This window comes from Aspergillus campestris (assembly GCF_002847485.1).
Source record: "Aspergillus campestris IBT 28561 chromosome Unknown P168scaffold_2, whole genome shotgun sequence".
Taxonomy (NCBI): domain Eukaryota; kingdom Fungi; phylum Ascomycota; class Eurotiomycetes; order Eurotiales; family Aspergillaceae; genus Aspergillus; species Aspergillus campestris.
In genome coordinates, this window is record NW_020194337.1 from 1,699,552 (window position 1) to 1,725,396 (window position 25,845).

Here is a 25,845-nt window from a genome sequence, read left to right on the forward strand (position 1 = left end):
TTCCATCGGTATTTACTTTGCTCTTCTTCCTTTACTTCGCTCCTGCTTCATCAACTCTTCATCATGGGCAGGGATATCGGTAAGTATTGATTTTCCAATTATAGACCCACATGCTAACTATCTAGTCTGGTATCTCTTGCTTCTCTCCATTCCCGTCCTCGTCTTGTTCCACCTCTCCGTCGCCCCCTACACCAAGGTAGAGGAATCCTTCCACATCCAGGCTGTCCATGACCTATTGCACTCGGGCATTCCCACTCGCAATGTCGCCGACACCCTCCGCTCCGAATATGATCACTTCTCCTTTCCAGGTGCCGTGCCGCGGACCTTTGTTGGCGCTGTCGCCCTGTCGGGGTTGTCGCGGCCGTGGATCGACCTGAAAGCCGGTATCGATCGACAATGGCTGGGTATGCCCTGCTCCTGTTACGACCTCGAATACCCCAGATCTAACGTGTATAGCACGCGCAATCCTGGGGATTGCTAACTCGTTCGCCCTAATGTCATTCGCCTCTGGCGTGCGTCGCGCCTTCGGACAGACCACCGCCGTCTGGTATCTACTCTTCCAGGCCAGCCAGTTCCATGTGATCTATTACGCCTCGCGCACCCTCTCCAACATGTTCGCCTTTGGCATCGCGACGGTAGCCCTGCGATGTATCCTCCCCGAGCCCGTGGCGCCCCGCGTCTACTGGCGACGGTGCCGTCTAGCCCTCTTCCTCCTCACTGTCGCGGGCATCATCTTCCGCTCGGAGCTGGCCCTCCTCCTAGCGACCACAACCATCGCGCTCTTCTGCGCCGGTCGCATTGACATCGTCCGCGACATCATCCCCGCGGGATTCCTTGGCGTTCTCGTCGGTCTGGCCTGCACCGTCGGCGTGGACTCCTTCTTCTGGCAACGCTTCCCGCTCTGGCCTGAGCTATCCGCCTTCCAGTTCAACGTAGTCTCAGGCCACGCCGCCGCCTGGGGCACTCAACCCTGGCACTTCTACTTCACCAACGCCCTCCCGCGCCTCCTCCTCAACCCACTCACCTACCTCATCGGCCTCCCCTACGCATTCAAAAAGCCCGCCACCCGCAGCGCAGCCACCTACATCCTCCTCCCACCCCTCGCCTTCATCGCCCTCTACAGCACCCAACCCCACAAAGAATGGCGCTTCATCCTCTACGCCATCCCCCCCCTCACAGCGACATCCGCCCTCGGCGCCTCCTACATCTGGACCCGCCGGGCCAAAACCACCCTCAACAGACTCCTCTCGCTGGCCCTCATCGCCTCAACCCTCGCCTCCTTCCTCCTCTCCAACCTCATCCTCCTCCCCGCCTCTGCAGCAAACTACCCCGGCGCCACCGCCCTCCGCACCCTCCACGCAAACGCCCACAACACCCAACCCGCCATCTCAGTCCACCTCGGCAACCTCGCCTGCCAAACAGGCATCACCCGCTTCCTGCAGAAACCCCCCACGGAAACACGCCTCGTCATGGCCGCCCCCGCCGGCGCAGGCCTCCCAGCCCTCCGCCACGCCCGCTCCACCTGGTCCTACGATAAGACGGAGGACCCAGCCCGCAAAGCAGATCCAGCCTTCTGGTCTCCCTTCGACTACATCCTCGTCGAGCCGGGCGAGCAGCACACTAACCCTGGGCTGGTTGCCTCGGGCCCCTGGGAACCGCTAGAGACGGTGGACGGGTTCGCGGGTGTAGCCATCGTCAAACCTGGTGAGGAAGCAGCTGGTACGGTCGAAGAGCGCGTTCTGCGTGAGTTGATGGGATCCCGCGCTGTTGATGTTTATGAAGGTGTTCGGGATTGGATTAGACGGCGGGTGACGCGTGGTTGGTGGATGGAGGTGCGGATGCAGCCGAAGATTATGATTTTGAAACGGGGGGTGCAGTAGTCATTGAAATTTAGGTTGTAGCATTATCAATCTCGGTTGTATACATTGTGAAATCTGGGTTGTAGCAATATAAAGCTGGGTTGTATGTATTATAAATTTGGGAGTCTGTATTATAAGCTTGCATTGATAAGATCTGGGTTGTAACCTTGTATGTGTGGTGTTGGATACTGGGTTTATTTTAACCCGGATCTGCTATGTCTAACTTCTCGATGGTAATATCATGGCTGCACCACAAGGCAAGGTCATGTACAGTGTGCTTAGCTGGCACCATCACAATGAATTGAACTGCCCAAGTAGTTCCCAAAAACGAACGAATGATAAATAGATAAATGAAAGAATTAAAAAGGGGTATTACGCATCATGCAAGCTACTACTCACTCCCCCTCAACTCCCAACACCTGCATCCTCCTCTCCAACTCCCTCACCCAAGGCTCCACAACCTCCACATTCCCCTTCAGCGCCTCCTCACCGCGTCCCATCTTCTCCTCCACAACGTGCAGACCCTCGCGCCACTGCGCAATCTCGCCCACCATCTCCGCCTGTCTGCGCTCGAGGGCGTCGAGGGACTCCGCGGCGTGGGCCGCGCCCGCGTGCAGGGCGCGCAGGGAGCGCAGGCGTTCCAGGACGCTGGGGAGGATCGGGTGCAGGGATTGGATGGTGGGGAGGGTGGCGTAGAGGGCTTGGATCTTGGTGGCTTGTTCGTCGCGCTGGGCGGCGGCTGGGTCGAGGACTTCGGCTGTGGAGGAGGAGGAGGAGGCGGGGGTTGGTTGGGGGAGGTGGGGTCGGTGTCGGGGTCAAGGATGGTGTTGGATGAGGGTGGGTCGAGGGGGATGCGCGCGTTTTGGGCGGCTTTGGCGGTGTCGAGGGCGCGTTTGCGGGCCGTTGCGAGGGTTTCTGCGTCGGCGGCGAGCTTGCGGACGCGGGTGGAGAGGGATTCGAGGTGTGGGGTCGTTGCGATTGTGGAGGCCGTGCCGTGGGTTGTAGTTGGTAGGGCGGAGACGGGGCTCGGGCCGACTAGGGTGGTGGTTAAGGTGGCGAGGCGCGATGTCAGGTGCTCGATTGTGGGGAGCACAGGCTGCAGGGCCGGCTGCTGCTCTGAGTCGGTGGGGAGGAAGGGGTTGGAGGCGCTGCTGATTCCCATGGCGGCTTCGATGAGGGCCAAGCGGCTGTCGAAGGCGGCGGCGTGGGCGAGCACGCTCGCCGACGCGGGCTCGGGACCGGGCACTGCTGCCTGTGACACCGCAGTTTCTTTGTGGTTGGCTGCGCCATCTGCGGTCTGCGCAGATGACTCGGGAGCACTGTCTCCAGATAATTTCTGGGCCAAGGCGGCGGCGGCGCCACCGCCTGCTTGCGGGGCGCCCCGTGCGGACGCGTACAGGCCATCGACGGCACGGCTGAGTTCCAGGATGCCATCGTCTGTGGGCTTTTCCTGTTCCTGCGTCTCGGATTGACCGGTCTGTTCCTTGTCCGGTTGAGCGGCCATCTCATTCTTAAGCTCCTCAACCTCGCGGCGGAGACGCGCCAGTTTCCGCTCGACGCCTTCGTCCTCACTGTCGCTCAGGTCGCCAACCTCCTCGACCCCGTTGGGGCCCGTACGGCGCTGGCGGCGACGCGACTTGCTGCGGTAGGCGCGGCGCTTTGCCGCAATACTGTCGGAGAAGTTGGCATCGCGGGCGTCTACGGTGGCCCCGAGGAAGTGAGCACGGGCGGCGTCCGCATTGACGGGCTGACGATCAATGTCGGGGTTGGTTGAAGGGACACCATCGTCGGAGGTGGTGCGAATAGTTTGTGTCTGTGATGTTAGAGTGGTGAAAGGGGAGGTTAGATGGGTGGTGGATTACTTGGATGGTGGAGGCATCGTCGGTGAGATCGGGAGTTTCGTAGATGTCAGGGGCGAGGTCCTTTTCCTGTTAGTGAGAATCGTTCAGAGTTCAATGTAAGGACATACCAGGTCAGGAAGACCGGCATATTTCTTGTTGAACGCCATGGTGAGGAAGCTGTCGCGATAGTAGAGGAAGTATGAAGCGGTGGGAATCACGGGGTCAACACGTCGTGGTCATGTGTGGCGCTAGGATGGAATGGGTTAGCGCCCACGTGCCAGGGGTACTGCCTGAGGTGTCATCATACTTGTGATTTATATGGATAAATACACATTCATTTTCATACCCCTCATTCTCTCTCTCCTCTCTGGCTACCTACCTATATTTCTATATCTAGAAAGGGATTTATATATACATATATAGACAATCACTCCTATATCAACAACTCAAACAAAATGATTAATATAATATAATACATGTAGCGAATAGACCTCCGCCAAGCAAACCCCGGAATGATAACCCATGCATGGAACAGGAGAAAGACGGGGTTCATGGGAGATGTAGGAAATAAGTGACATCCTCCGATCGAATCATCCACTGACGTACCTGGAAATCCCCCCGAAAGGCCCTGAAGCAGGCACCACATGCATGTGAGGCCAACAGCCTCGGGTGACCCAAGACGCGGGGCAGAAGAAACTGGAGAAACGATGACATTATTGGTTCGACATTTCCTCGTTGGACTCCGTCACATTCACGCGCTTTCGTTCTTTCTATTTAATCCTCTTCTTTCTCTTTCTTTTTTTTCTTCTTTCAACTTTCTTCCTTACACATTCTCTGTATACCCGTCTACTCCATACCAATCTACCTGTCTACCTGTTTACCCCTCTATATCCTATCCTATCCTTACCCCACTACACACTACACCATGGCTGCCCCCACCGACGTCACGATCAAGAACCTCGCCGGAGAGTGGGTGATGGTATGTCCATACTGATTCAAATATAATCAATATACAAAACTAACAATATCAGGATAAAACCATCTCCAACCCTACCGAGCCCATCCTCGCCCTGGTACGTCTACCCCTCAGAACCCCATAAACAACCCCTCAACCCCCCACCCCTCAACCCCCAAAACATTATAATGAAAAAAAAAAAACTAACACCCCCCAAGCAAGGCATGGGCTGGATGACCCGCAAAGCCCTCAACATGGCCACCATCACCCTTGCCGTCAAGCACGTCGTCCCCGACCCCGCCAAGCCCACCGTCCACCAGATCGACATCGCCCAGTCCCTAACGGGCGGCATCCCCGGCACCTCCGAGACCCGCATCACGGACTGGGAGAAGCGCCTGCACGAGGACCACGTCTTCGGCAAGCTCGACGGCCAGTCGCGCTACCTGCGCGGCTCGTCCGTCGACGGCAAGGTGCGCCCTGCTGTCGTCGTCAACACCAAGGTTGATGACGCCGTGCTCGCCGAGAAGGTCTCGCGCTTCCTGCGCGGTGAGATCCTTGCCGATGGCGCTGAGACGGAGGGGTTCCTGGTTGAGACTGAGGCGGCGGAGGAGTTCGGCGAGGGTGAGGGCCTTTGGTTGCAGAGCTTCGTGGTGAATGAGGAGAAGAAGTGGACGGCGGAGCAGGTATGTCTTTCATTCCCTCCCTTCTTCGTTTTATTCCTTCGGGTTCTGGTGCAGATGCTAATGACGATAATAGGTCTGGGGCTTCGAGAACGTCAACGGCCAGCGTCTCCACAGCCGTCGCGTGGTCGTCGCCAAGGACGGCAAGTGCGAGATGGCGCGCCTTGTCTATAGCTTCAGCAAGAAGCTCTAGACGAGTGGGCTTGTAAATGAATAAACGAAACTATGATATTTTTATTGTTCCATCAGATTTATCGAGGATTGACCTACATTGTACTGTAGATCGACATACATCGTAGAACGACGTCCATAGTAAAAAGACGCCCCTCATAGACTCGTTATCATTGTAGGATTAAAACATACATCAAGGACAAGGATCCCGGGTGAACGGAGGTGTTCCCCTCGTTTTTCAGCCGGGGTAGGATAGATAGGATCACATGGCGATCATCCCGGTGTGCACAGCCTCATACCGAGACAACTAAAACGTAATAAGTAGCATTTAATTAATCATCCTCATAATCCAAAGCGGGCAAAAAAAAAAAAAAGAAGAAAGCCAATTTATTCACAACCAGTTTACTTTCCTAACTAGATCTGAAACTAAACCAGCCATCACTCGTTAGTAGTAAGTAGCATATAAGCAAACCAACCACCAGCTAAATGCTTACGACGGCGTCGGCATATTCACATGAGCCTTAGTGCTCACGGCATCCTCCCCGCGCCACAAACTCGTAACCGTCTTCTGCTGCGTGTAGAACTGCAAGCCCGGCTTGCCGTAGAAGGTGTTCGCGCCGCCGCCGGCGATGCTCTTCTTGTTGCCGGTGAAGGAGAACATGGGGAGCGGGACGGGGATGGGCACGTTGATGCCGACCTGGCCGGCTTCGATGTCCTTTTGGAAGCGGGATGCGGTAGGGCCGGAGCTGGTGAAGATCGCGGCGCCGTTGCCGTACTCGTTGGCGTTGATGAGGTCGACGGCGTCTTCGAGCGTGTCGACGTTGACGCAGACGAGGACCGGGCCGAAGACCTCTTCGCGGTAGCAGCGCATGGAGGGGGTGACGTTTGTGATGATGGTGGGGCCGATCTGGGGGTTATGTTAGTGAGTGGATATTATAAGGTTGTAATGATGGGGATGGTAGTATGGATAGGGGGGAAGGAGGAAGGGGAACGTACAAAGTTCCCGTTGGGGTAGTTCTCCGGCGTGTAGCCACGACCGTCGAGCAGGATGGTGGCGCCCTCCTCCTCGGCCGAGGCGATCAAGTCCTCGATCCGCTTCTTGCTCTCAGGGCTGATGACCGGACCCAGGTCGGCACCCTCCTCGAAGCCGCCGTTGACGTTGAGCGCCTTGGCCCGCTCGGCCATCTCCGGCAGCCAGTCCTTGGTCTCGCCGACGGAGACCACGGTGCTGAGCGCCATGCAGCGCTGGCCCGCGGCGCCAAAGGCCGCTCCGACGATGGCGTTCAGCGTCTGGTTCTTGTTGCAGTCGGGCAGCACGGCGGCGTGGTTCTTGGCGCCCAAGTTGGCCTGCACGCGCTTGCCGTTGGCCGACCCGCGCGTGAAGATGTACTCGCCGGCGCGGTTGCTGCCCACGAAGCTGATGGCCTTGATGGCCGGGTCATCCAGGATGAAGTCGACCGTCTTGGCCGATCCGTGGACGATGTTGATGACGCCCGGCGGGAACCCGGCCTCCTTGGCCAGTTCGGCCAGAATCATGGCAGCGCCGGGGTCCCGCTCCGACGGCTTCATGACGAGACAGTTACCCGTAACTGTGGCGACGGGGATGCACCATAGGGGAATCATGGCGGGGAAGTCTATATCCCGGAGTTCGGTTAGCGTCGGGCGGTAATCATCGGACATCTCTCCGACATAGTGGAGAATGCAACACCGAAAAAACACACAAACAAAAAAAGAGGGGGGGAGGGTCCCTTACTGAAGGGGCAGATGGCGGCCACAACACCCAAAGGTTCACGGTAACTGCGGGTCTCCATATCCTTGGCGACTTCCAGGACTTCCCCAGTGAGCTGGGTGGTGATACCACAGGCGGTCTCGGCGACCTGCAGACCACGGAGGACGTCTCCCTTGGCATCGGCGAAGGTCTTGCCCTGCTCGAGGGTGATGGAGGCAGCCAGGCGGTCCCAATGGGCACGGATCAGGCTGACGAACTTGAACATGATCTGCTGTCGGGCCATGACGCTGGTAGCCCTCCAAGCCGGGAAGGCCTTCTCGGCCGAGTCGACGGCGGCCTTGAGCTCCTCATCGGTACTCTGGGGCACGCGGGTAACGAGGTTATTGGTGGCGGGGTCGTACAGGTCAATCCAGGTGGAGGCCTGCGAGGGGCGGAACTCATTGTCGAGGAAATTGGCGGTGTCGATAGGGTTTGCGATCCGCTCGTGCGTGGTCGGGTATTCGGTAGCGGTGGTAGCCGCGGAGGTGGTTGCGGGGGTCAGCTGTCGGGCGGTGGCATGGAGACTCCGCGACACCACAAACGAGGGTGACGACGAGGTGCGCTGAGATGCTCGCAATGACGAGTAGCCTGTCGAAGACAGAGAGCGAGATGCCGACGCAGCAGCAACTCTGAGAGACGAAGTGGCCACCACGGTGCGGGGAGAAGCAGCGCGGAGAGCGGGGAGAGAGCGAGCCAACGACCGACTGGCGGCCATGGTGGATAGTGTGGTAGTAGATAAGGTGGGAGAAATTGAACAAGGAGACAGTGTAAGAAGAGAAAGGGGAAGAAGGAGAAAGGAAAAGAGAAGTGGCGAGGATGAAGTCGAGATAATAATGAATCGGAGTACCTGGTGATTTCCTGGGGTAAACTTATGTTTGGATGGGATGACTCAGCTTCCCCATATCTCCATGAATCGCCGAGGTTATTCGCGGGTCGGCGATCCCACCCAATCAGGGTCAATTCCGGGGGAGTTGAACCAATGGTTAAAGTCTGGATCTGGTACCTCTCGTATCTAGATAGATCCGAGGATTTAATGGTCTTATTTCTTTATAGATATAGTTAAGTATTATCTATATTATATTTTGTCTGGACACTTATATCTGGATATCAGTCTGGAGGGTGGTTGACTCCTCCGATATCGCCGATCATTCAAACTCCGAAGTACCTACCACCACCACTACTACTACTACTACTACTACTACTACTACCACCTACAGGTACTTAGGTACCAATAACCTACAGATACTAAGCACAGTACGATGGATTGATAATAGATCCTAATCATACCTAAGGCATGGACTCTAAATTCTCACGTAATCAAACTACTTTACAGGCGACATTCTTTCCTCCTCCCAATCATTTCCACTCGATTCCCCGGATGGTAACAAATTCGATAGAACGACTTGATTGAACGCTCAAACTGTGGTATGGATTAAACATGGTTCCCTTTTTTTAACTATTTTTTGTTTTCTTCCTGTCGTGGTGTTGGTAGGCGGCGGTTCCTTCGGTGCTTTGTGATGAGGACACGTCTGGGCTTTCCATTCCTTCCCGACAGGACCGGTCGATCGGGCCGGTTTACTCGGCAGACGACCGCGTGTTGCGCTTGGTGGCGCTGCCCTTGCCCGTGTCGGCCGCGGAGCTGGTCGCCTCGCCCTTCTTCTCCTTGGGGGCGCTGGCAGCCGCCTTGCCCTTCTTGGCGGGCGCAGCGGCCGGGCTGCTGGCGCTGATCGCACCGACGATGATCAGGATCATCGTCACGAGCAGCGCACCCAGACCACCGGCCACCTCGGGCACCGTCTTCACGGCGGTCAGGGGGTCCTCCTTGGCCAGGATGACGAATTGGTCGACCTTCTCGCGGACGTAGGTCACGGGGTCCTCCTTGAAGCTGACGCTGGTGGTCGCGCCCTCCTCCTTCTTGGGGTTGAGCGCCTCCTCCTCGGCCTTCTCCACGGGGTGCTTGACATCAAAGGTCTCCGCGCGGAGCTGCTTGGCATCCTCCTCGGAGTGACCGATGTAGATGTTGTCAAAGAGGATGTCGTTCTGCATGGTCCAGATCTCGAAGCCAATCTGCGTCGGTTAGCATTTCGCCCACAAAAAGAGAAGAAAAAGAGGGAGGGGGGGAAGAGAACGTACACCACCCATGGGCTCAAAGTTGGCAGGGGTCTTGTCCTCAAAGTAAGCGGGGTTGGCGATCTTGCGCGGCGCCCACACACCCTTGTAGGCCGGGTTGTCGATCAGAGGCGCGCTCCACTTGCCCTTGTAGGCCGGGTTCTTCTTCATAGGAGGCGACCAGGGGCCGCAGCCAGAGGCTTCGCTGCACTTGGGGTTGGGCACGGTGGGAGGGATCCAGTCTCCATCCTCCTCGTCATCCCAGTCCTCGGGCTTCTCGGCCTCGGGGTCAGCGATGGTGTTGGGCTCATCCTCCAACCAGTCGTCGGGGATGGTGGCTTCCTCGTCCACGATCTCGTAGGGGGCCTCCTCATCCCAGTCGGCGGGCTTCTTGGCCTCGGGGTCGGCGATCTTGGCCTCGTCAACCCAGTCGGCAGGCTTCTTGTCCTTGGGATCGTCAATCTCCTTCTCAGGGTTGACGGGAGGGTTAAAGTCCTCCAGCAAGTTGCCATCCTTGACGGACTCGCCATCGACCAGGATCTGGAAGGTCTGATCGGGACGGACGATCAGAGTGTACAGCGAGGTGAGTTTGCTGGTGCGAGCAGCAGGGGGGGCCTTCAGGTGCTTCTCCTCGTACTCGCCAGTCTTGGGGTTCTTGTGGCGGAAAATGAAATGAACCTGATGGATGGGTCAGTCAGTGAGCGTTCGGTTGTGATTCAGGAGAAGCCGGATTTACCTTGTTGGTGGCACCGCACTTGTCGGGGCCAAACATGATCACGTAGGGGGAGGCGTTGGAGAACTCCTCGGCGTGAAGCTTCTTGTTGTCCTGGAGGAGCTTCATGTAGGCACCACCGCAGACCAGAGAGTCTATGAAAGGAATCCAGTCAGCCATCTATTCCGGTTATCACGACGATTACTACCAGACGTGACTTACTCTGCGGCTTGACCTCGTACTGAACGACGAGGGTCTTGCCCTTGTTGTCGATCTTCTTGGGGAACTTGGCCGAGATGGCGTGATGAGCGGCCGCGTTCTTGACGACGAGACCCTTGTCGCCCTCAATGCCCTTCAGGACGGTAGGCTCCTCGACGGACCACTCGCCCACGTAGGCCCAGTCTTCCTCCGAGGTCGAATCCTCCTTCTTGGCGTGCGACGGAGTCCACCTGGAGGTCCAGTCATCGGTGAACTGCTCTAGGAACGGCGCCTTCAACGTGGTCGGCTGAGGGACAAAGTCAGCAATTGTGGAGAAACCGAGGCGCAACCCGTCCAGACAGTTTGCGGGGAATTTAACAGGAGACATACGGTGAAGGTAGGCTTCTCAGCCACCGACGAAGCATCGGCCTTGGGTTCAGCATCCTCAGCATGAGCGTAGCCCATGAGAGTCGCCGAGGACACCAAGGCAGAGGTCAGCGCGGCGTTGACACGCATGGTGAATTAAAGAAACAAACAATAAACTAAAGCAGCAATTGAGCCTCCAAGAGATGGAGGAAGAGTATTAGAGAAGAAAATAAATCAAATTGTAGATGAAGCCGAAGCATAAACTAACCACACCAGGAGGAAGAAGGGGGGAAAGAGGTGGAGAGAGAGAAAGAGAGGTTATATAAGAAGAGGAGATGCAGTCCTCATATGTGAAGCTGCGGGTAAACTCCAAGGTGGCCTCTTTCATCGCTCAATCCGGTTTAGCGGTTCTCCAATGTTCTTTGCTTTTCATAAGTCACTTTGCACTAGATTTACTATGGGAAGGTACATCACTCTTAGTAGTCATTCTATTCGTTATCATTGTTGATTCATTGTAATTTATTATAGTTTTTTATAGTAGATGAATTCATTCACTCTTGTTCTCACCTTCACTTTCAGTTCTTCCATGAATATAATCCTTCATTAATTGCTTGTCAAGTCAACTGCGCTACTGCTCCACCAATGGATGCACAAGCACGTCTATCTTTCCCCGCTGGTCGCGTCTTTTTTTCCTCCCTCGACCATTACTTGCGTCCTGTACAACCACCCTTGGTCGCGCACTCTTGTCATTTACAGACGGGATCATAACTTCTCTTGGCTGGATTCATATCAAGGAAGGATAAGGACAACAGAAATTATCTGTCCCTTGTTGAAACCCCTTTCCATCCTTCCATCAAACCTCGAACTACCCCTCCAATTTACCACCCCACACCATGACGGACGCCAACAATGACCATCTGGTTCAATCCAGCGATCCTAAACACCCAGCTAATTTGATCCCGGATCTCTGCCGCCGATTCTATAATTGGGGCTGGGTCACTGGCACTGGTGGCGGCGTAAGATCTCTCTCTCCCTCAGGCTCTTCCCTATCGCATTGAACAACCAATACTAAAGCCAATTGATATGCTAGACTTCCATCCGTCGTGGCGACCACATCTTCATCGCCCCCTCGGGCGTGCAGAAGGAAATGATGGAGCCCGATAACATCTTCGTTCTCGAATTCCCCACCCCCAAGTACCCGCCCTCCGACCGCAAGTACATCCGCAAGCCCCTCGAGCTCAAGCCCTCCGCCTGTACCCCTCTGTTCCTGGCTGCCTTTGAGCGCGGCGCCGGCTGTTGCATCCACACCCACTCGCAGTGGGCTGTTCTGGTGACGCTCCTGGTCGAGCGCGAGCTGGGCGCCGAGGGTTCCTTTGAGATCAGCAACATTGAGCAGATCAAGGGTATCCCCAAGGGTAAGGGCCAGGGAATGCTGGGCTTCTTCGATACGCTGCGAATTCCGATCATTGAGAACACGGCGCACGAGGAGGACCTGACCGCGGGTCTGGAGAAGGCCATGGAGGAGAACCCGGATACCTATGCGGTTCTGGTGCGGAGACACGGAATGTAAGTTTGCTGCCAGATGTCTTGCCTACGGTGATATTAATTTATTTCATAGTTATGTTTGGGGCGACGACGTTGTCAAGGCGAAGACTCAGTGCGAGAGCTTGGATTATCTCTTCCAATTAGCGGTGGAGATGCACAAGCTGGGCCTTCCTTGGGTGAAGCCTCAGTAGTGGATTGCATTATAATGACGATGATGATGAATGTATAGACGAGAGAATCATAAGCTAGATCAGCTTTGAGTACAATATTGTGGAAGTCCAATTTACCTGTCGTCTTCAACGGTAATGACACTGCGTTATTATGGCACTGGGCGCAGGTGTGTCAGTAAAGCGACATATCCTGCTGCAAAATAAATAAAGTAGAATAAAATAAGCATATCACTTCTACTACTGTCCATATAGTATACACTGGTAAGCTTGGCAGTGAGATTGTGCTGGAGACCCGTTGATGCGGGTCGTCATCGGTCTAGTCGAGTTCAATCCGATCCAGTCCAAGCTCTCCCTCTCCAACTACTCCTCCCTAGGCTCCTCCTTCTCCCCCCTCACATCCTCCCATCTCCCACTCTCCTGCGACCTTTATTTCTCCTCTCTTACCCCTCTCCTCCTTATTATCATCCCTTTGCTTTCCACACTCCTCTCTCATGGATCTGGACTCTGCGGATTCCCCGTGGGGCGGTAAGTAGGCAGTCACAATCATGTCGCATCATACTGTCGCTGACCCCGTGTTGACAGATGAGCCCTCCCACTCTCCCCAAGCCGTCGGGTCATCGAAATCGGGCGCCGACGATGCCAGTACGTACTCTCCCTGCGTGGTTTTCTCCTTCTCCGCCAAACAATCCCCTGTCGCAGGCTAACTGTGTCCTCCGCACAGCCCCCGAACAATCGTCACAACAAGCGAACGTGCACGCCCCTCGATCGCCGGCACGACGAGGCCCGCGAGGCACCCGCAAGATCAGCGCACACGCGACCAAACTGGAAGCCGTCGATGACACCGTTGATCCCCTCGGTCCGCTAGGAGACAAAGCCAGCGAGACCAGCCCCACGGCCACGGAACAGGCTCCTACCCCGCCCCAGAAGGAGGCGTTCGCCGGGCGTAATGTGCGCCCTACTTCGTCCACGTCTCAGGCTTCCGGAACGGCCGGCATGGCGGACTCGGTAACCCTGGAGGAAGACGGTGGGGGGTTCCACGGCCCTCCTCCGGTGCAGGCTCCCACCGAGGGCGAACCCTCCAAGAGACAGTCGGAACCCAGTATCAGCTTGGAGAAGGCGGCGAACCCGACCTTTGATATTTCCGTGGGTGATCCACACAAGGTGGGGGATTTGACTAGCAGTCATATTGTATACCAAGTCCGGACCAAGGTATGTTGTCCTCGAGGCACGGTTGAAATGTGCCGAGTCGATGACTGAGGCCTGCTGCAGACGACTTCGAAAGCATACCGACAACCTGAATTCTTCGTCAGCCGTCGGTACCGCGACTTTCTTTGGCTGTATAACTCGATGCATAACAGCAACCCCGGTGTGGTTGTGCCTCCTCCGCCCGAGAAGCAGGCCGTGGGCCGCTTCGATACCAACTTTGTCGAGTCGCGAAGAGCGGCGCTGGAGCGCATGCTGAACAAGATCGCGGCGCATCCCATCCTCCAGCAAGACGGGGACCTCAAAATCTTCCTGGAAAGCGAGACTTTCAACCTCGATGTCAAGAACAAGGAGAACCGAGAGCCGGACCTCGGTCAGAACAAGGGGATGTTCAGCTCCTTTGGGATTAATGTCGGTGGAGGTGGTAAATTTGTCGAGCATGACGATGTAAGTCGATCCTCTTCGAGTGTCTTTGGAGACAACGCTGACGATCATGGTGTAGTGGTTCCATGACCGAAAAGTCTACCTCGATGCGCTGGAGAATCAACTCAAAGCCTTGATGAAATCGATCGACGGTGTTGTGGCGCAACGGAAGGGCCTGGCGGAAGCTGCTGGCGACTTTTCTGGCTCTCTTCAGGCCTTGGCTGCGGTCGAGTTGTCTCCGGCTCTGTCGAGTCCTCTGTATGGTCTTTCCGACTTGCAGGTCCGCATCAGAGAGCTGTACGAACGCCAGGCTCAGCAGGATGTCCTGACCTTGGGTATCACCATTGACGAGTACCTCCGCCTGATCGGCAGCATCAAAACGGCTTTCTCCCAGCGACAAAAGGCATACCACAGCTGGCACGCAGCCGAGGCGGAGATGCAGAAACGCAAGCATACCCAAGATAAGCTCCTACGACAAGGAAAAACCCAGCAGGACCGCCTGCACCAGGTCAATGCCGACGTAGCGGATGCGGAGCGCAAGGTGCACCAGGCAAGATTGCTGTTTGAAGACATGGGGCGGTTGATGCGCAACGAGCTGCAGCGGTTTGAAAAGGAAAAGGTGGAGGATTTTAAGTCGGGTGTCGAGACATTCCTCGAGAGTGCCGTCGAAGCTCAAAAGGAGGTGAGTACTCTGCCTGTTTATGCAATGGGGCCTTTCGCTAATACAAACTTCTAGTTGATCGAGTTGTGGGAGACGTTCCTCTACCAGCTGGACGCAGGCGAGGACGATGCCCCTTTTTACGCGACTTCTGGCGGAAATGCTCCGTCTCATGCGGGAGCAGATGAGGGTAACGCATCCGCTTCGGCGTCTGTGACGGAGGGAGAGGCATGATCGTTTTCTGTTTGAAATCTGGCCAACTGTATAAAAAACGGACGCGCCGATATCCTTTCCTACAGCGATTCACCGGTCAATGAATGTAATTGTGGCGCGCTACCTCTTCATTGACTCCACCATATGACAAAGTCTGTGACTATATGCAACGCGAGTAGTGTTAGGCTTCCTACAAACCAGAAACCATAACACCATGCCGACGCAATACCAGCAATGCCCACTCCAAACCACCGTAGCATATAAGAAAGAAAAGCACATCATTTGCACATGGTACATTGCACCCGATGATATAACATAGTAGATACTGTACAAGAAAAATCCCCCAAAGCCAACACAAAAACGCAATTTATAATAGAACAATAACCAACAACATCCATCACCCCAAAATCTAATCCTTCTTCTTCTTATCCCCCGCCTGCACCTCCTCCTGCCCAAACGAGCTAATCAAATCCAACAAATTATCCTCCTCCTCCTGAGCCTCGGCCTCCGCCTGCGCCTTAGCAGCAGCAGCAGCAGCCTCAGCCTCCGCCCCAGACTTCTTGTCCGCGCCCTCCTCAGCAGCAGCAGGCGGGGTATTCGCATCCCAGATCCGGCCGTACTTGGCACGGAACGCGGCCAGCCGCCCGGCCTCGTCGTCCTCGACGCTCATCAGTTTGCTGGACGAGGGATTCCACAGCAGCGTGTTGCGGGTGTCGCGGGTGGAGCGGTAGACGGGGGCCGGGGACGTCGTGCGCTGCATGTAGGCGCTGCCGTCGGAGAGGGTGATCAGCTGCGTGAAGGTGTAGGGCCGCTTGGGACGGCGCAGTAGCGTCGCGTGTCGGCATTGTGTGCAGATGAAGGTCGTGGAGGAGGGCGTTGTTGGGAGGCGGCTGGTTGCTGAGGCCGCGCTGCGGCGGAGGGAGGTGTGGAGGGACATTGCCCGGATGTTTTCGGGAGAGTTGGTATAAATCGACTTGGGTAGAATCGTTCCCGGTGGTTGGAATAGAGGGAGAGTGTGGTTCGGTTCGAGATCGTGGTGGTTTCAGTCGACTGGTTTGGCTGGATTGGACATCATGGGTTGGTTCCTGGGGGAGAGAAATATTTGGCGGATGGGATGCCTTACGTAAGCGTGTACATATCCGACGTTTTCCTCGCCTTTTTTCCCTTGTTCCTGACGGATGTCAACGTCACTTTTACTGCTTCTTGGTTTTTCCCGTCTTATTGCTTAGGCATGGTCGTTGACTGAAACACTCGAGCTTTGTCCTCATAATGACTGTGGGGAGATCTGATCGTCTTGCGCCCAGTGTCTTCCTTGTTCTTGTTCCTTGAGCCGACGGCTACTATCACCGGCGGAATGAATCGCTCTTTCTTGCGGGCTGTGGGTTCTGTTTCTCGAATCGCAGGTCGTTGTCCAGGTAATACCAGCATATTGTTCATTCTATCTTATTCTTGATCTGACGGTGCATTGTTAGAACCGCGAAATGGCCCTCCCACCATCGCCCATCACTGCATCCGTGCCGCCCAACCATGGTCCTCTATAAGAAACATCTCGTCCGGCTCATCAGCAGCCGCAAATGAGCCCCCAGCGCCGGTCAGCACACAGGATAGCCCAGTCAGCCACAACAGTACCTCGGGAAACAGCCTCCCCCTCCCAGACCAAGTGCGTCTCCTCATGCGCCGAGTTCCCTACCCCGTCGCCATCATCACCGCCACCGACCCGCACGACAGCACCGATAAAGCCTTCCGTGGAATGACTGTCTCCTCCTTCAACACCGTGACCCTCAGTCCGGAGCCAGTCATCTCATTCAACGTCCGCCGCCCCTCAGAGACTCTCAGTGCTCTCCAGGCATCCACCCGCTTCCTCGTCCACCTCCTCGCACCGGGCCCGGTCACCGCCGCCCTAGCTCGGGATTTTTCCAAGGGAAACCATAACCTCAAGATCCTCAGCGGTGAGGGCGACTATGAGTTCGCGGCCCATGCAACCGACCCGGCGAGCAAGCCGCTTCCGTTGCTGCGCAGGAAGACCCCTCTCGCCGCGGATGGAGAAGTGAACCAAACGGACGACTTCCCTTTCGTCTTTGAGTGCCAGCTTCATCCCAAGAGCGTCGATGTCTACGACCACACTATTGTCGTTGGGACTGTCGTCCGTGCGCTATCATCACATCTGGCGCACCCGGATCCGCACGCGGGGACTACCTCCGCGGAAGAGCTATGTCTGACATATGCCAATACGCGGTTTTGGGAGATGGGACATGAAATCTAATCTCCAATGCCTCACTCCTCTTTGGATTACGGAGCAATCCGAGCCAACTACTACCCCACTTCATACGGCCTACCCACCCGACACGGCCAATCTTACCCACCTCCATCCTACCGGGTTTGTTCCTCGTTCATACGGAGACAAACAAGTCTATGACCCTCGATGGACGGATGTCCATCGGAAGATATCTACATCATGGCTTAAGCAGAAGCCAGAATACCGACTGTACAATATACCCAGCGAATTAGAAATAGACATGTATGATACAATAGACTGTATGTCTCCTGGACTTCAGTGCCACTGCTATCCAACCTCCGGTCTGACTGTCGTATTTGCACACCGTCCTTCCTACTGGTGGATCATTCAAGTCCTGTATTATTTTTGTTGAACCGTAAACATACTCTCGACTACATCAAGTCTTCCCTTCCAACTACCAAACCGTATATAAATACAACTTTCTTGCAAGATCGGACCCAACCGTCGATGTATGGGTCGATTTTCCTACATTCAGCTCAATGGTAATGTCCACACAAAAACATATTTTAGCGAGACAGAATGAACGTCTCCATTCACCCTTGCCTAATGTATTCTTATACAACCAAGAACTAATTATCGATCGATCTTGACCTTGCAATACAGTTCTCGCTTCGGGAGAGTCGCATCACTAGCCGGCCCACATGTTTGTCTCGTTATCAAACAACACCTTTAGCCTCTCTCGCGTGCCGTGGTCTAGCTCCGGACTATAAATTTTAGTCGCAGCCCACAACAATTTTTTTCTTCATCTTCTCACGCTTGCAACCGCAAGGTTCAAGAACAGGATCCCAACACCAACGCCTGGCGCGTTTTGGTTGTTGGTATATCATGTGTCCTTTGGCAGTTTACACTCCATCGCACACTCGACTCTGTATTATTAAAAGGTATGCTGGAGATATTTTCTTCGTTTTTGCTTTTTTTTCTGTTCTTCATCATGTCGAGCTACTCCTTCGATGATGACATTATGACACGCTATAAGGCATTCCTCAATCTTAAGTTATCATGTGGAATCTGTGTTTCTATTAAGTTTCAGCCTTGTCTGACCTCGTTGGATTTTATCCTCTGTTAAACATATTGATTTTTGTTATGACTCCCGCTAACATATAATCAATAGGTAAATAAGATCCTTCTTGTCAATCCTTGCCTATGGGCACTTCGATGAAGATAGCATGACGAACGGGCGGACAGACTGTGCATCGGACTGCATCCATAAAAAGCGGAGCGTACAAACTCTGCGGGTGTTAGTCTGGTGTATCGATTGTTGAGAACTCGTCACCTGAGTCCTACTTCATCTGTCTATTGTCAGAATTTCTAGGAGTAACAGGCCATACTAACGTGCCTCCTAGGTAATTTTATAATTCTTTCCCTATCTGTCATTATGCCCTGCATCCAGTCAACATATGATGAACGTGTTTTATTCACACTGTTTGATCTGTGCGTTCTGCGTACGGAAATGAACTTTATACAAAAATTCTGATTTAATGAGGTATGTTGTCTTGAATGTCTTTATATTTGACAATTGCTAACTTGTCTCCAGCCTGAAATCGTTGACTTGTCACTTTTATGCACATTTTATATGCTGGCGACATGTTGCTGACTCGATAAGCCATCTAGGATTTGGATCTCGTAACCGACTGTCAACTGTCTTTTAGTGTGAGTACCCTTGTGCTGATTTCATTTGTCTTACATGATGATCAAAATTTATTGCTGTTTTTACCGAACACCATTGAAGAAAAACCAAATTTCACCTTGGAGAACTGATGCTTCTCTTCTTACCTTTATGTTGTCACGAATCTACCGTTTCAGCGGCTAACGTTGCTTAAGTTTCTAGGACAAGTCGACACTTTAGTTAATAATGCATTTATTTCAAAAATATTTACTTCCCATGTGTAGCCTAATTTCGTAGCCCCATCACCGTAAACCACTCCATATCCAACCACCCCTAAGGATAAAACAAATTATGTTTCTTATGCCACCCCTCCAAACTCTCCTCCCCATAAACTTCACGAACAACCTTCTTCCCCTCCGGCCAACGAACCCACGCCGGCTTCGACCCCGCCATAATGCAAGTCATCTCATCGGGAGCCGGCAACTCGGTATCAATCGCCGACGCAAACGGATGGATCAGTTCGGGCCAGTGGTGGTCCCACAGCCATAGCATCGTGCTGCAATTCGAGCAGAAGTTGCGCTCGCTGGAGCAGACTTGCTCGTCTGCTTGGCCGCGGTTTTTGATTGCCGAGTATTTTCTACAAGATTGAATTAGCGTCTCTCTCTCTCTCTCTCTCTCTCTCTTTCTCGTATACACACGACGCGACTAGAGGTGGGGACAGCCTCTCCGGTAATCATTAATGTAGGGTAGGGTACATACTTAATCAAATCCTTCCCCTTCTTAATATCAAGGCTAGAGGCGATTCCACCCAGGTTAACACTCCCGCTGTATCCGCCGACTTTGCGACAGATGCTGCAGGCGCAGAGCTGGTAGGGGACGGGTGTTGAGGACTGGAGGGTGAATTCGATGCCGCCGCATTGGCAGCTGCCTTGTAGGTTCCTGTGTACGTTAGGGGGTATCATATTGATTATGTACCTTTACTTACATTGGCATTTTGTTCTGTTGTTTGGTTTGATTTCTTTGGTTTTCTTGGTGATGGTTGAATTGTTGAGAGTTATATATGTATTGGAGTAAGATATAAACGTCATGGATATATCACTACCACCTACCCGCGTCTGATCATTAACCATTGACCCCGCTGACAGCAATACCCTCCACGGATTAAATTCCGAGGTTTAGTTCTTACCCCGCAATTCTTGCTGAGGTGGACTGTATTGCCTAACAGTCTAGTCATAATTTATACTTATTAATATAGTAAGCACGTTAGTTGAACTCATGTTGAAGAAGCTCGAGCGCAAGACATGGTGCCTACCAGTAGTACTACCTACAGAATCAATCACTCAAAGCACTGGACGTCACGTATCTCCCCTGGTAAGGTATAGTTGAGTGGCTGTTGATCACGGCTATTCCAAGACCGTCGGGCTCCGCTAGATTCTAGAGTAATTTCCACACAATGTGCACAGACGGCAGCTTTTTAAAGTATTGCCAAGCATCTGGATCCTCAAGGCGTCTTGTTGTTTTGAGGATCCGCGATGTTGTATTGTTCCAATGTCTATGTACACACATCTAGGCGAGTCATATAGATCGTCTTTACTCTTCCACCGTTGACGCGGAAGCACTTCAGTACTACTAACATGATAACCACCACTCGTCTCTCTGGGAGAGTGTCTGAGCTGGAATGTTCACGGCGCTGTATGTACTACCTGTAGTTTAGGAGCGAAAGACTAAAGTTCAGATGGAACCATGATACTACCTGCCTGTGGTATCCCCAGGCGAAGAATTTATCGTGCTGTCGACCTTTCTGCTGCAGAAAGAAGGGGACTGGCATCACATCAACTTCTCCCCAACTATACGGCGTGTTTGCTCGACGGATTCGATGTAAAAGGTCCACATAGGATCTCTTGACTGACTTATCTATGACCTTTGAGGGTCTAGTATCGCGGACTCAGTTGATGCATACTTTCTTGGTAGAAAATGTTTGCTAAGGCTACTGCAAAGGAAGCTCTGATCGGACTTGAGGCTAGAAATCAAGAAGAGGCTCACCTATAAAGTCCACAATACATACATTACTCAAGTTACAGGAACTAACCTGTCCATCGGAATCTGGCCATTGATCACATCCAGATTTGTCAGTATAACCAAGTAATGCTATCTCATCCCGGTTGAGATTGGACTGATGTCGTGAGGTTTCTATCATCAGCGGTGCTATTTTACCGTTCCAACTGATTCGATGTAGGATTTGTAGTTGTATCTGAATTATCAAATCTTTGTGCTAATATAATGACAATGAGCCTGCTGCATCCAGCTCATCTGCAATGGCATGTGTGAAGCATCCTCTATCGCGGAAAGACAGAGCTTCGCGACTAACAGCCTGAATACCATATTGTAATCCAGCCTAGATAAGCTCTTCGATGTCAATAATCAATAACAAGCAAGGAACTCTATTGCCCAGACACTGAGCGCAGATAGTGTATGACACCGTCAAGAGGAGCCGAGGATCGACAACCATACCACATCAAGACTAGCGGATTTCCAGGTTAGGGTTCGGGAATGATCAATTCGAGTAAAATTGCTGCACCTTATTAAAAACATAATCAACGCCAATGACACCCCTCCAATACCAGCGAGCAGAAATGCCAGTGAGTCACTTCTAGGGGTCTTGGTCTGGGTCTGGCCTGGCCCGGGGTCGGTGACAATTGCTGTTCCCGGCTATTGTACCCCGCACGTTATGCAACATCGATGGAACAATGGAATTAGTCATTTTTCAGCCTGGCGGTGACTGGCTGGGGTGGATTGGTGGGCTTGCTTTCTTTCTGGATTTGGTATTCGGGGTTATTATATTATATTATCATTATTATAATATTAAGTTTATCATTATACCATTAGTACTACTACTGTTTGTACTGGATGTCGGCCGAGGTACATCATTTGTTATGTTTGGGCTGTTTGATATGTTTTGCAGATGCAGGTGATTTTTTTTTTCTTCCCAACCTGCGCGACTGTTAGCGTTACGCTAATGGTATCATTGTCCGGATGGATATTCTTGATCGGCGGTTCAACGGATCAAAAGTCAAGTACGGAGTATGCTGAGTATCATGTAGTCCCGTCATTTCCAGTTCACAACTCCAGTATACAGATAGGTAAATCCAACCCCATGTACTACAGTCCACACTAATCCAGCGAGGGGCGGAAACACTAGTAACGAGAACAATAATCAGAACCAAGAACAATAGGATGTAAGTAACGATTCGAACCGACAACTACATACAAACAAAGAAAATATAAGAAACAAAGAAAAATAAGACCAGCCACGTGCCGTGGCCGGTCTTCTCGGCCATACCTAATAAGAGGGTCCGAAGAATCCCGACTGAACTCCCCTCTCCCCCCGAGCTTCAGCCCTAATGGCTTGTAACCGCGTGGCTTGCTAAGCGATCGTTTGGCATTGTCTCTACTGTGCTTCCCATGGATTCAGGCCGTGCTGTTGACAAGATGGTGTCAGGTTTAAAATTGAGTGGATCGTATACTAGAGGTGAGCATCATGCCATATTGTAGTCCGGACGTAGTTAGTCGCTTGATAGTTCTACTCAGTGCTTGCGCTGATCGTCCAGATGACTGGGCCATGCTGTGTGTATACGTCTGTATGTTGTTTGAAATGAATGACGAGGGTAGTTGGATTTATAGTGATTGAGGAATATGGATTAAGTCTGGATTAACTTTCAAAATACATTAAGCTGAAGATCAATAGACCTTGAAGTTGAAACCTCGTGACTTGAAAGCATGTCTACCGTACTGAAGAATCTAAGGATTAGGATACACACCGTGATAAGAGAATTACGCTAACCATCAAACGATTATAACGATTAAATCCGATAGAACGCCAAACACGGGAACATCTGAATAAATCTACATACCACTGGTTACCTTTACCTGACTAAACTTGATCAAGGTGAGCGAACCATGTCTGCAGAACGAAAAAAAACCCAATACACAGGACGATTCTGTTTTGTCCCATTGGATGTCTGTGAAGATTGTGAATTTCTTTGAGGATGGCCAATCGTTTACCATTCCACTGAGATTGATTACAGGCCGTACCAATGAAACAGTATGGCATTGTATGGTGCGCCCTGGCAGGTGGACCCTGTCAATTATCTGGGTGTGTAATAGGTTGTAATTTTAATCCAGGGACTCGACAGCGACAGTGTACAGGACTAGGTGCAAGTGTAGCTTGGAGATATATTAGATTCTAGACATACTGTAGAGATATCCTATTCCATAAAATGATAGCACTAGCATCGATCCCTTGAAAGGGCAGGTGTATGTTTGAAGCAAAGTTTGAAACCGACGTTTGAGACTCCAAATCGAGTCGAATAATTATTACCGTCAGTTACTACGAATGATATGTATCAGACTGGAGAAATTAAACCGGTACTAACAACCAGGATATTGTTGTCACAGATAGATCGTCCAGTACAGGCCAACCCGGCTCCAGCTCATCAGTCAGCACCGGCATAAGCCTAGTAGTATAATTGGTTATTCCGGTCATGCCGAATACGTATAGTTACATGCTTAGCAGGTCCACCTTAGTCCGAGACTACGAACCTTTTTAGGCTGCTGTATGATATCAGGTGTTATTATGGAGACTAACCATGTGTGAATTTGACTTCTTTGATTAGCTTTAGGTAGGTGTACTTCCACTGCCTTGACAAGTTGTCATTCTTGCCAAATCTATTATCATGCAATGGTATAGAGCACCCGATTGTAGTAACCAATTGCATAGCCGTGTTCGGGTATATCTCCATTATACGTCATGCTCGAGTAGGCCGGGGAGCGGATATACAGACGGATTAATTGAGTATCGGAGGACCAGGATGGTTGCCGAACCGCCATTGTACTAGGCTGTTCATAGAGGAGGGGAGGTGTAAATGGGGCGCTAGATGATCACATGGCTTGAAACCGTGAGAGGTGAGGTGGCCCATCTCTTTACCTTTATCCAAAGAGAGGGAAAGATATTAGTATCCTTATCCTGGCATTGTCGACCTGACACAGGAAACAGGAACAGCTGCTGCGGCCCGTGGAGTAGTAGTATGGCTGTCTGCGGGTGTTATATATAGAAAGGTACAGCCGAATATTACAGATTCGGACTCGGTTGACGATAGCCTTGCATCTGTCCACGGTGGCTGTTCCATTACGATGCCTAAGTATATACTTACTGTATAGACAGTAAGTACAGGCTGATAAACATCAACATGATAAAGATCTGTTCCAAGTCCATCATAGTGTCCGAGGAAGAATGGTTCATACTCCACAGAAGCCCTGAAGGCCACTAACCAGAAACCAGAAACCAGAACCTCCGGAGCTCCGCTCAATTCTTCGGACCTTGCTTTAGTACTATTATTGCTGTGTGTGATTGAAAAACCACGGACGTCCGGGACTGTTTTTGATTTGATTTTCCTATTTTTTTCTTCTTTTCTTTTCGTCCCTTAATCACTCAATTCCAGCCAGTCACTGATGGTGGTGTTCCTGGTCCAATATGAACATGGGAAAAGTTAATTACGTAGTGGTACCCTGATGAATTTATGGAATACCCTGAAGAACCCAAGTTTACAGTAAGTAAAATTGGACTTAGGTAATAAGTAAAAAAAGAGACTGCTGTCTCTAGGAACCTACCAATTTTTTTTTTTTTTTTTCTTTGGTGGATTCCACAGTCAGGCCTGACTTTCCTACTGCGTTCTTCTCGGCATTTCTTCGTCCACCAAAATAATAATAATAATAATAATAATAATAGTAATTAAATCGAACCAATTAATAAAATAATATTTTCTGATTTTCTCACTTCTCTCTCACACACTGCACTAATTACTCTCTTCCCTTCTCTCTCTTCCTCTCTCTCTCTCTCTCTCTCTTCCTTCTCTTCCCTTTTCTGTCTCTCACCCCTCCTCCCCCTCCTCATCTAGTCTAGGACTTTTTTTTTTTCTTCTTCTCGTTTCCTCCGTGGGTTCCACTGTCGGACTCGCGGTGCCGTTGCTGAGAAGTAGTCTTTGACCTTCAGTGCGCCTTTTCCCCGTGCCCCGATTTTCTCCTTCCCACTTCCTGTCTTTTTGCGGGACTTTCACTGGCAAGCCCATCTTCAACGCTTGTTTCGTTGCCTTTTTTTTTCTCCCCTTCATCTTTGTTTCTCCGCACGGGTTTTTCGCTTCAGACTATCCTGTCACTTGTTCCATTTCTTTTTTATTCTTTTCTCTTTTGAACTCGACCGTTTCGATTCCTACGCCCATTCGCCCTCCTAAGTAAAATTCGGGTGGTGAATTCCTGGTCTTCGAATCGCGCTTCGTACCTACGCATCGCAGGGGCAACGTCTCACCGTCAGGCGTACTTCGTCCTCGCTAAACCTCCTGTAGCGACCTTCGACTGCTTCAGTGAGCATACCCGGAGTGCTGTCGAGTTTTCCGGCGGATCCAAGGTTGAACCACAAAATTTGTGTAAGCCCTGCTTTGGACTCTTTTTTCCCTATCCAACACTCCGTGTACCAACTCGAGAAGGATTTCTTTTTGTGCTTCTCGCCCTGAGCTCTGCATCAACGAGACCTTCGATATCCTCACGAAGTCTTCGACCGGATACCTTCCTATCCCCTCCCTCGAAGCCCACCGTCTCGGTCGATTCCCAAACGAACGAAACGCGAACTCTCCCCTCGTCCAATCGATGCGGTTTGTTTGATAGGACATCTCGAGAAGGATCGACGTACATACGGACGCCATTTGCTTTGGTACAGCCCGTGATCGCAACAGCTACCTGGTTTTTAAAGTCGACTTGACGCTTCCTTCATAAGTTGTAGTCAAGAGTGTGACTATACACGACAAAAAGTTCAGTCTGACAGGGTTGAACCGAGGGTGAACAAGGACAACACTGTGACCTTTCGTCAGTCTTTGACACCGATTTACGCTCAGCCGGCGCATTCAAGCTTTTTGGTGCTGCTAACGGAGGTAACCCGTTCTCTGGCAGAACATCTTTTTATCTTCTTTTCATCTCTGGGACGGATATACTAGATTGTGTTATTCTTTTCTCTACCACAAAA

The 25,845-nt window shown here is 52.0% G+C and overlaps 10 protein-coding genes across 10 annotated transcripts; 5 read left to right on the forward strand and 5 right to left on the reverse strand.

Annotated features, from left to right (window-relative positions):
• Positions 1–63: 63 nt before the first annotated feature.
• P168DRAFT_324884 (dolichyl-P-Man:Man(7)GlcNAc(2)-PP-dolichol alpha-1,6-mannosyltransferase) lies at positions 64–1,928 on the forward strand (the record flags this gene model as incomplete). The annotated part of the gene is made up of 3 exons (XM_024840913.1): positions 64–79; positions 126–404; positions 457–1,928. 3 exons carry the CDS (start codon positions 64–66, stop codon positions 1,878–1,880), a joined length of 1,719 nt encoding a protein of 572 aa, XP_024696071.1. The 3' UTR covers positions 1,881–1,928.
• Positions 1,929–2,254: 326 nt separating this feature from the next.
• P168DRAFT_324885 (uncharacterized protein) lies at positions 2,255–3,876 on the reverse strand (the record flags this gene model as incomplete). The annotated part of the gene is made up of 4 exons (XM_024840914.1): positions 3,829–3,876; positions 3,722–3,781; positions 2,612–3,672; positions 2,255–2,507 (listed from the first exon to the last, which is right to left on the reverse strand). The coding sequence occupies exons 1-4, from the start codon at positions 3,865–3,867 to the stop codon at positions 2,255–2,257; spliced, it is 1,413 nt and encodes a 470-aa protein (XP_024696072.1). The 5' UTR covers positions 3,868–3,876.
• A 516-nt stretch (positions 3,877–4,392) lies between these two features.
• Positions 4,393–5,582, forward strand: P168DRAFT_287958 (uncharacterized protein). The gene is made up of 4 exons (XM_024836684.1): positions 4,393–4,679; positions 4,732–4,773; positions 4,874–5,338; positions 5,412–5,582. Exons 1-4 carry the CDS (start codon positions 4,626–4,628, stop codon positions 5,526–5,528), a joined length of 678 nt encoding a protein of 225 aa, XP_024696073.1. The 5' UTR covers positions 4,393–4,625; the 3' UTR covers positions 5,529–5,582.
• Positions 5,583–5,996: 414 nt separating this feature from the next.
• On the reverse strand, positions 5,997–7,989 carry P168DRAFT_231298 (CoA-acylating methylmalonate-semialdehyde dehydrogenase; the record flags this gene model as incomplete). Its single annotated transcript, XM_024833272.1, has 3 exons — positions 5,997–6,413; positions 6,503–7,140; positions 7,260–7,989. 3 exons carry the CDS (start codon positions 7,987–7,989, stop codon positions 5,997–5,999), a joined length of 1,785 nt encoding a protein of 594 aa, XP_024696074.1.
• Positions 7,990–8,553: 564 nt separating this feature from the next.
• On the reverse strand, positions 8,554–10,967 carry clxA (calnexin). The gene is made up of 5 exons (XM_024834126.1): positions 10,684–10,967; positions 10,318–10,600; positions 10,120–10,250; positions 9,408–10,061; positions 8,554–9,341 (listed from the first exon to the last, which is right to left on the reverse strand). The coding sequence occupies exons 1-5, from the start codon at positions 10,807–10,809 to the stop codon at positions 8,850–8,852; spliced, it is 1,686 nt and encodes a 561-aa protein (XP_024696075.1). The 5' UTR covers positions 10,810–10,967; the 3' UTR covers positions 8,554–8,849.
• Positions 10,968–11,244: 277 nt separating this feature from the next.
• On the forward strand, positions 11,245–12,524 carry mde1 (methylthioribulose 1-phosphate dehydratase MDE1). The gene is made up of 3 exons (XM_024840915.1): positions 11,245–11,675; positions 11,750–12,225; positions 12,278–12,524. The coding sequence occupies exons 1-3, from the start codon at positions 11,553–11,555 to the stop codon at positions 12,393–12,395; spliced, it is 717 nt and encodes a 238-aa protein (XP_024696076.1). The 5' UTR covers positions 11,245–11,552; the 3' UTR covers positions 12,396–12,524.
• A 227-nt stretch (positions 12,525–12,751) lies between these two features.
• P168DRAFT_248625 (sorting nexin 1) lies at positions 12,752–15,153 on the forward strand. Its single transcript, XM_024834127.1, has 6 exons — positions 12,752–12,899; positions 12,957–13,016; positions 13,096–13,583; positions 13,644–14,024; positions 14,080–14,682; positions 14,737–15,153. Exons 1-6 carry the CDS (start codon positions 12,866–12,868, stop codon positions 14,890–14,892), a joined length of 1,722 nt encoding a protein of 573 aa, XP_024696077.1. The 5' UTR covers positions 12,752–12,865; the 3' UTR covers positions 14,893–15,153.
• On the reverse strand, positions 15,144–15,923 carry P168DRAFT_287963 (mitochondrial 54S ribosomal protein bL31m). Its single transcript, XM_024836685.1, has one exon. It carries the CDS (start codon positions 15,806–15,808, stop codon positions 15,281–15,283), a length of 528 nt encoding a protein of 175 aa, XP_024696078.1. The 5' UTR covers positions 15,809–15,923; the 3' UTR covers positions 15,144–15,280.
• A 697-nt stretch (positions 15,924–16,620) lies between these two features.
• On the forward strand, positions 16,621–17,309 carry P168DRAFT_287964 (flavin reductase family protein; the record flags this gene model as incomplete). The annotated part of the gene is made up of 1 exon (XM_024836686.1): positions 16,621–17,309. A coding segment is annotated over one exon (514 nt), but the record flags the coding sequence as incomplete, so codon positions are not given.
• Positions 17,310–19,027: 1,718 nt separating this feature from the next.
• Positions 19,028–19,825, reverse strand: P168DRAFT_324893 (GFA family protein). The gene is made up of 3 exons (XM_024840916.1): positions 19,759–19,825; positions 19,533–19,712; positions 19,028–19,410 (listed from the first exon to the last, which is right to left on the reverse strand). The coding sequence occupies exons 1-3, from the start codon at positions 19,764–19,766 to the stop codon at positions 19,107–19,109; spliced, it is 492 nt and encodes a 163-aa protein (XP_024696080.1). The 5' UTR covers positions 19,767–19,825; the 3' UTR covers positions 19,028–19,106.
• Positions 19,826–25,845: the final 6,020 nt, after the last annotated feature.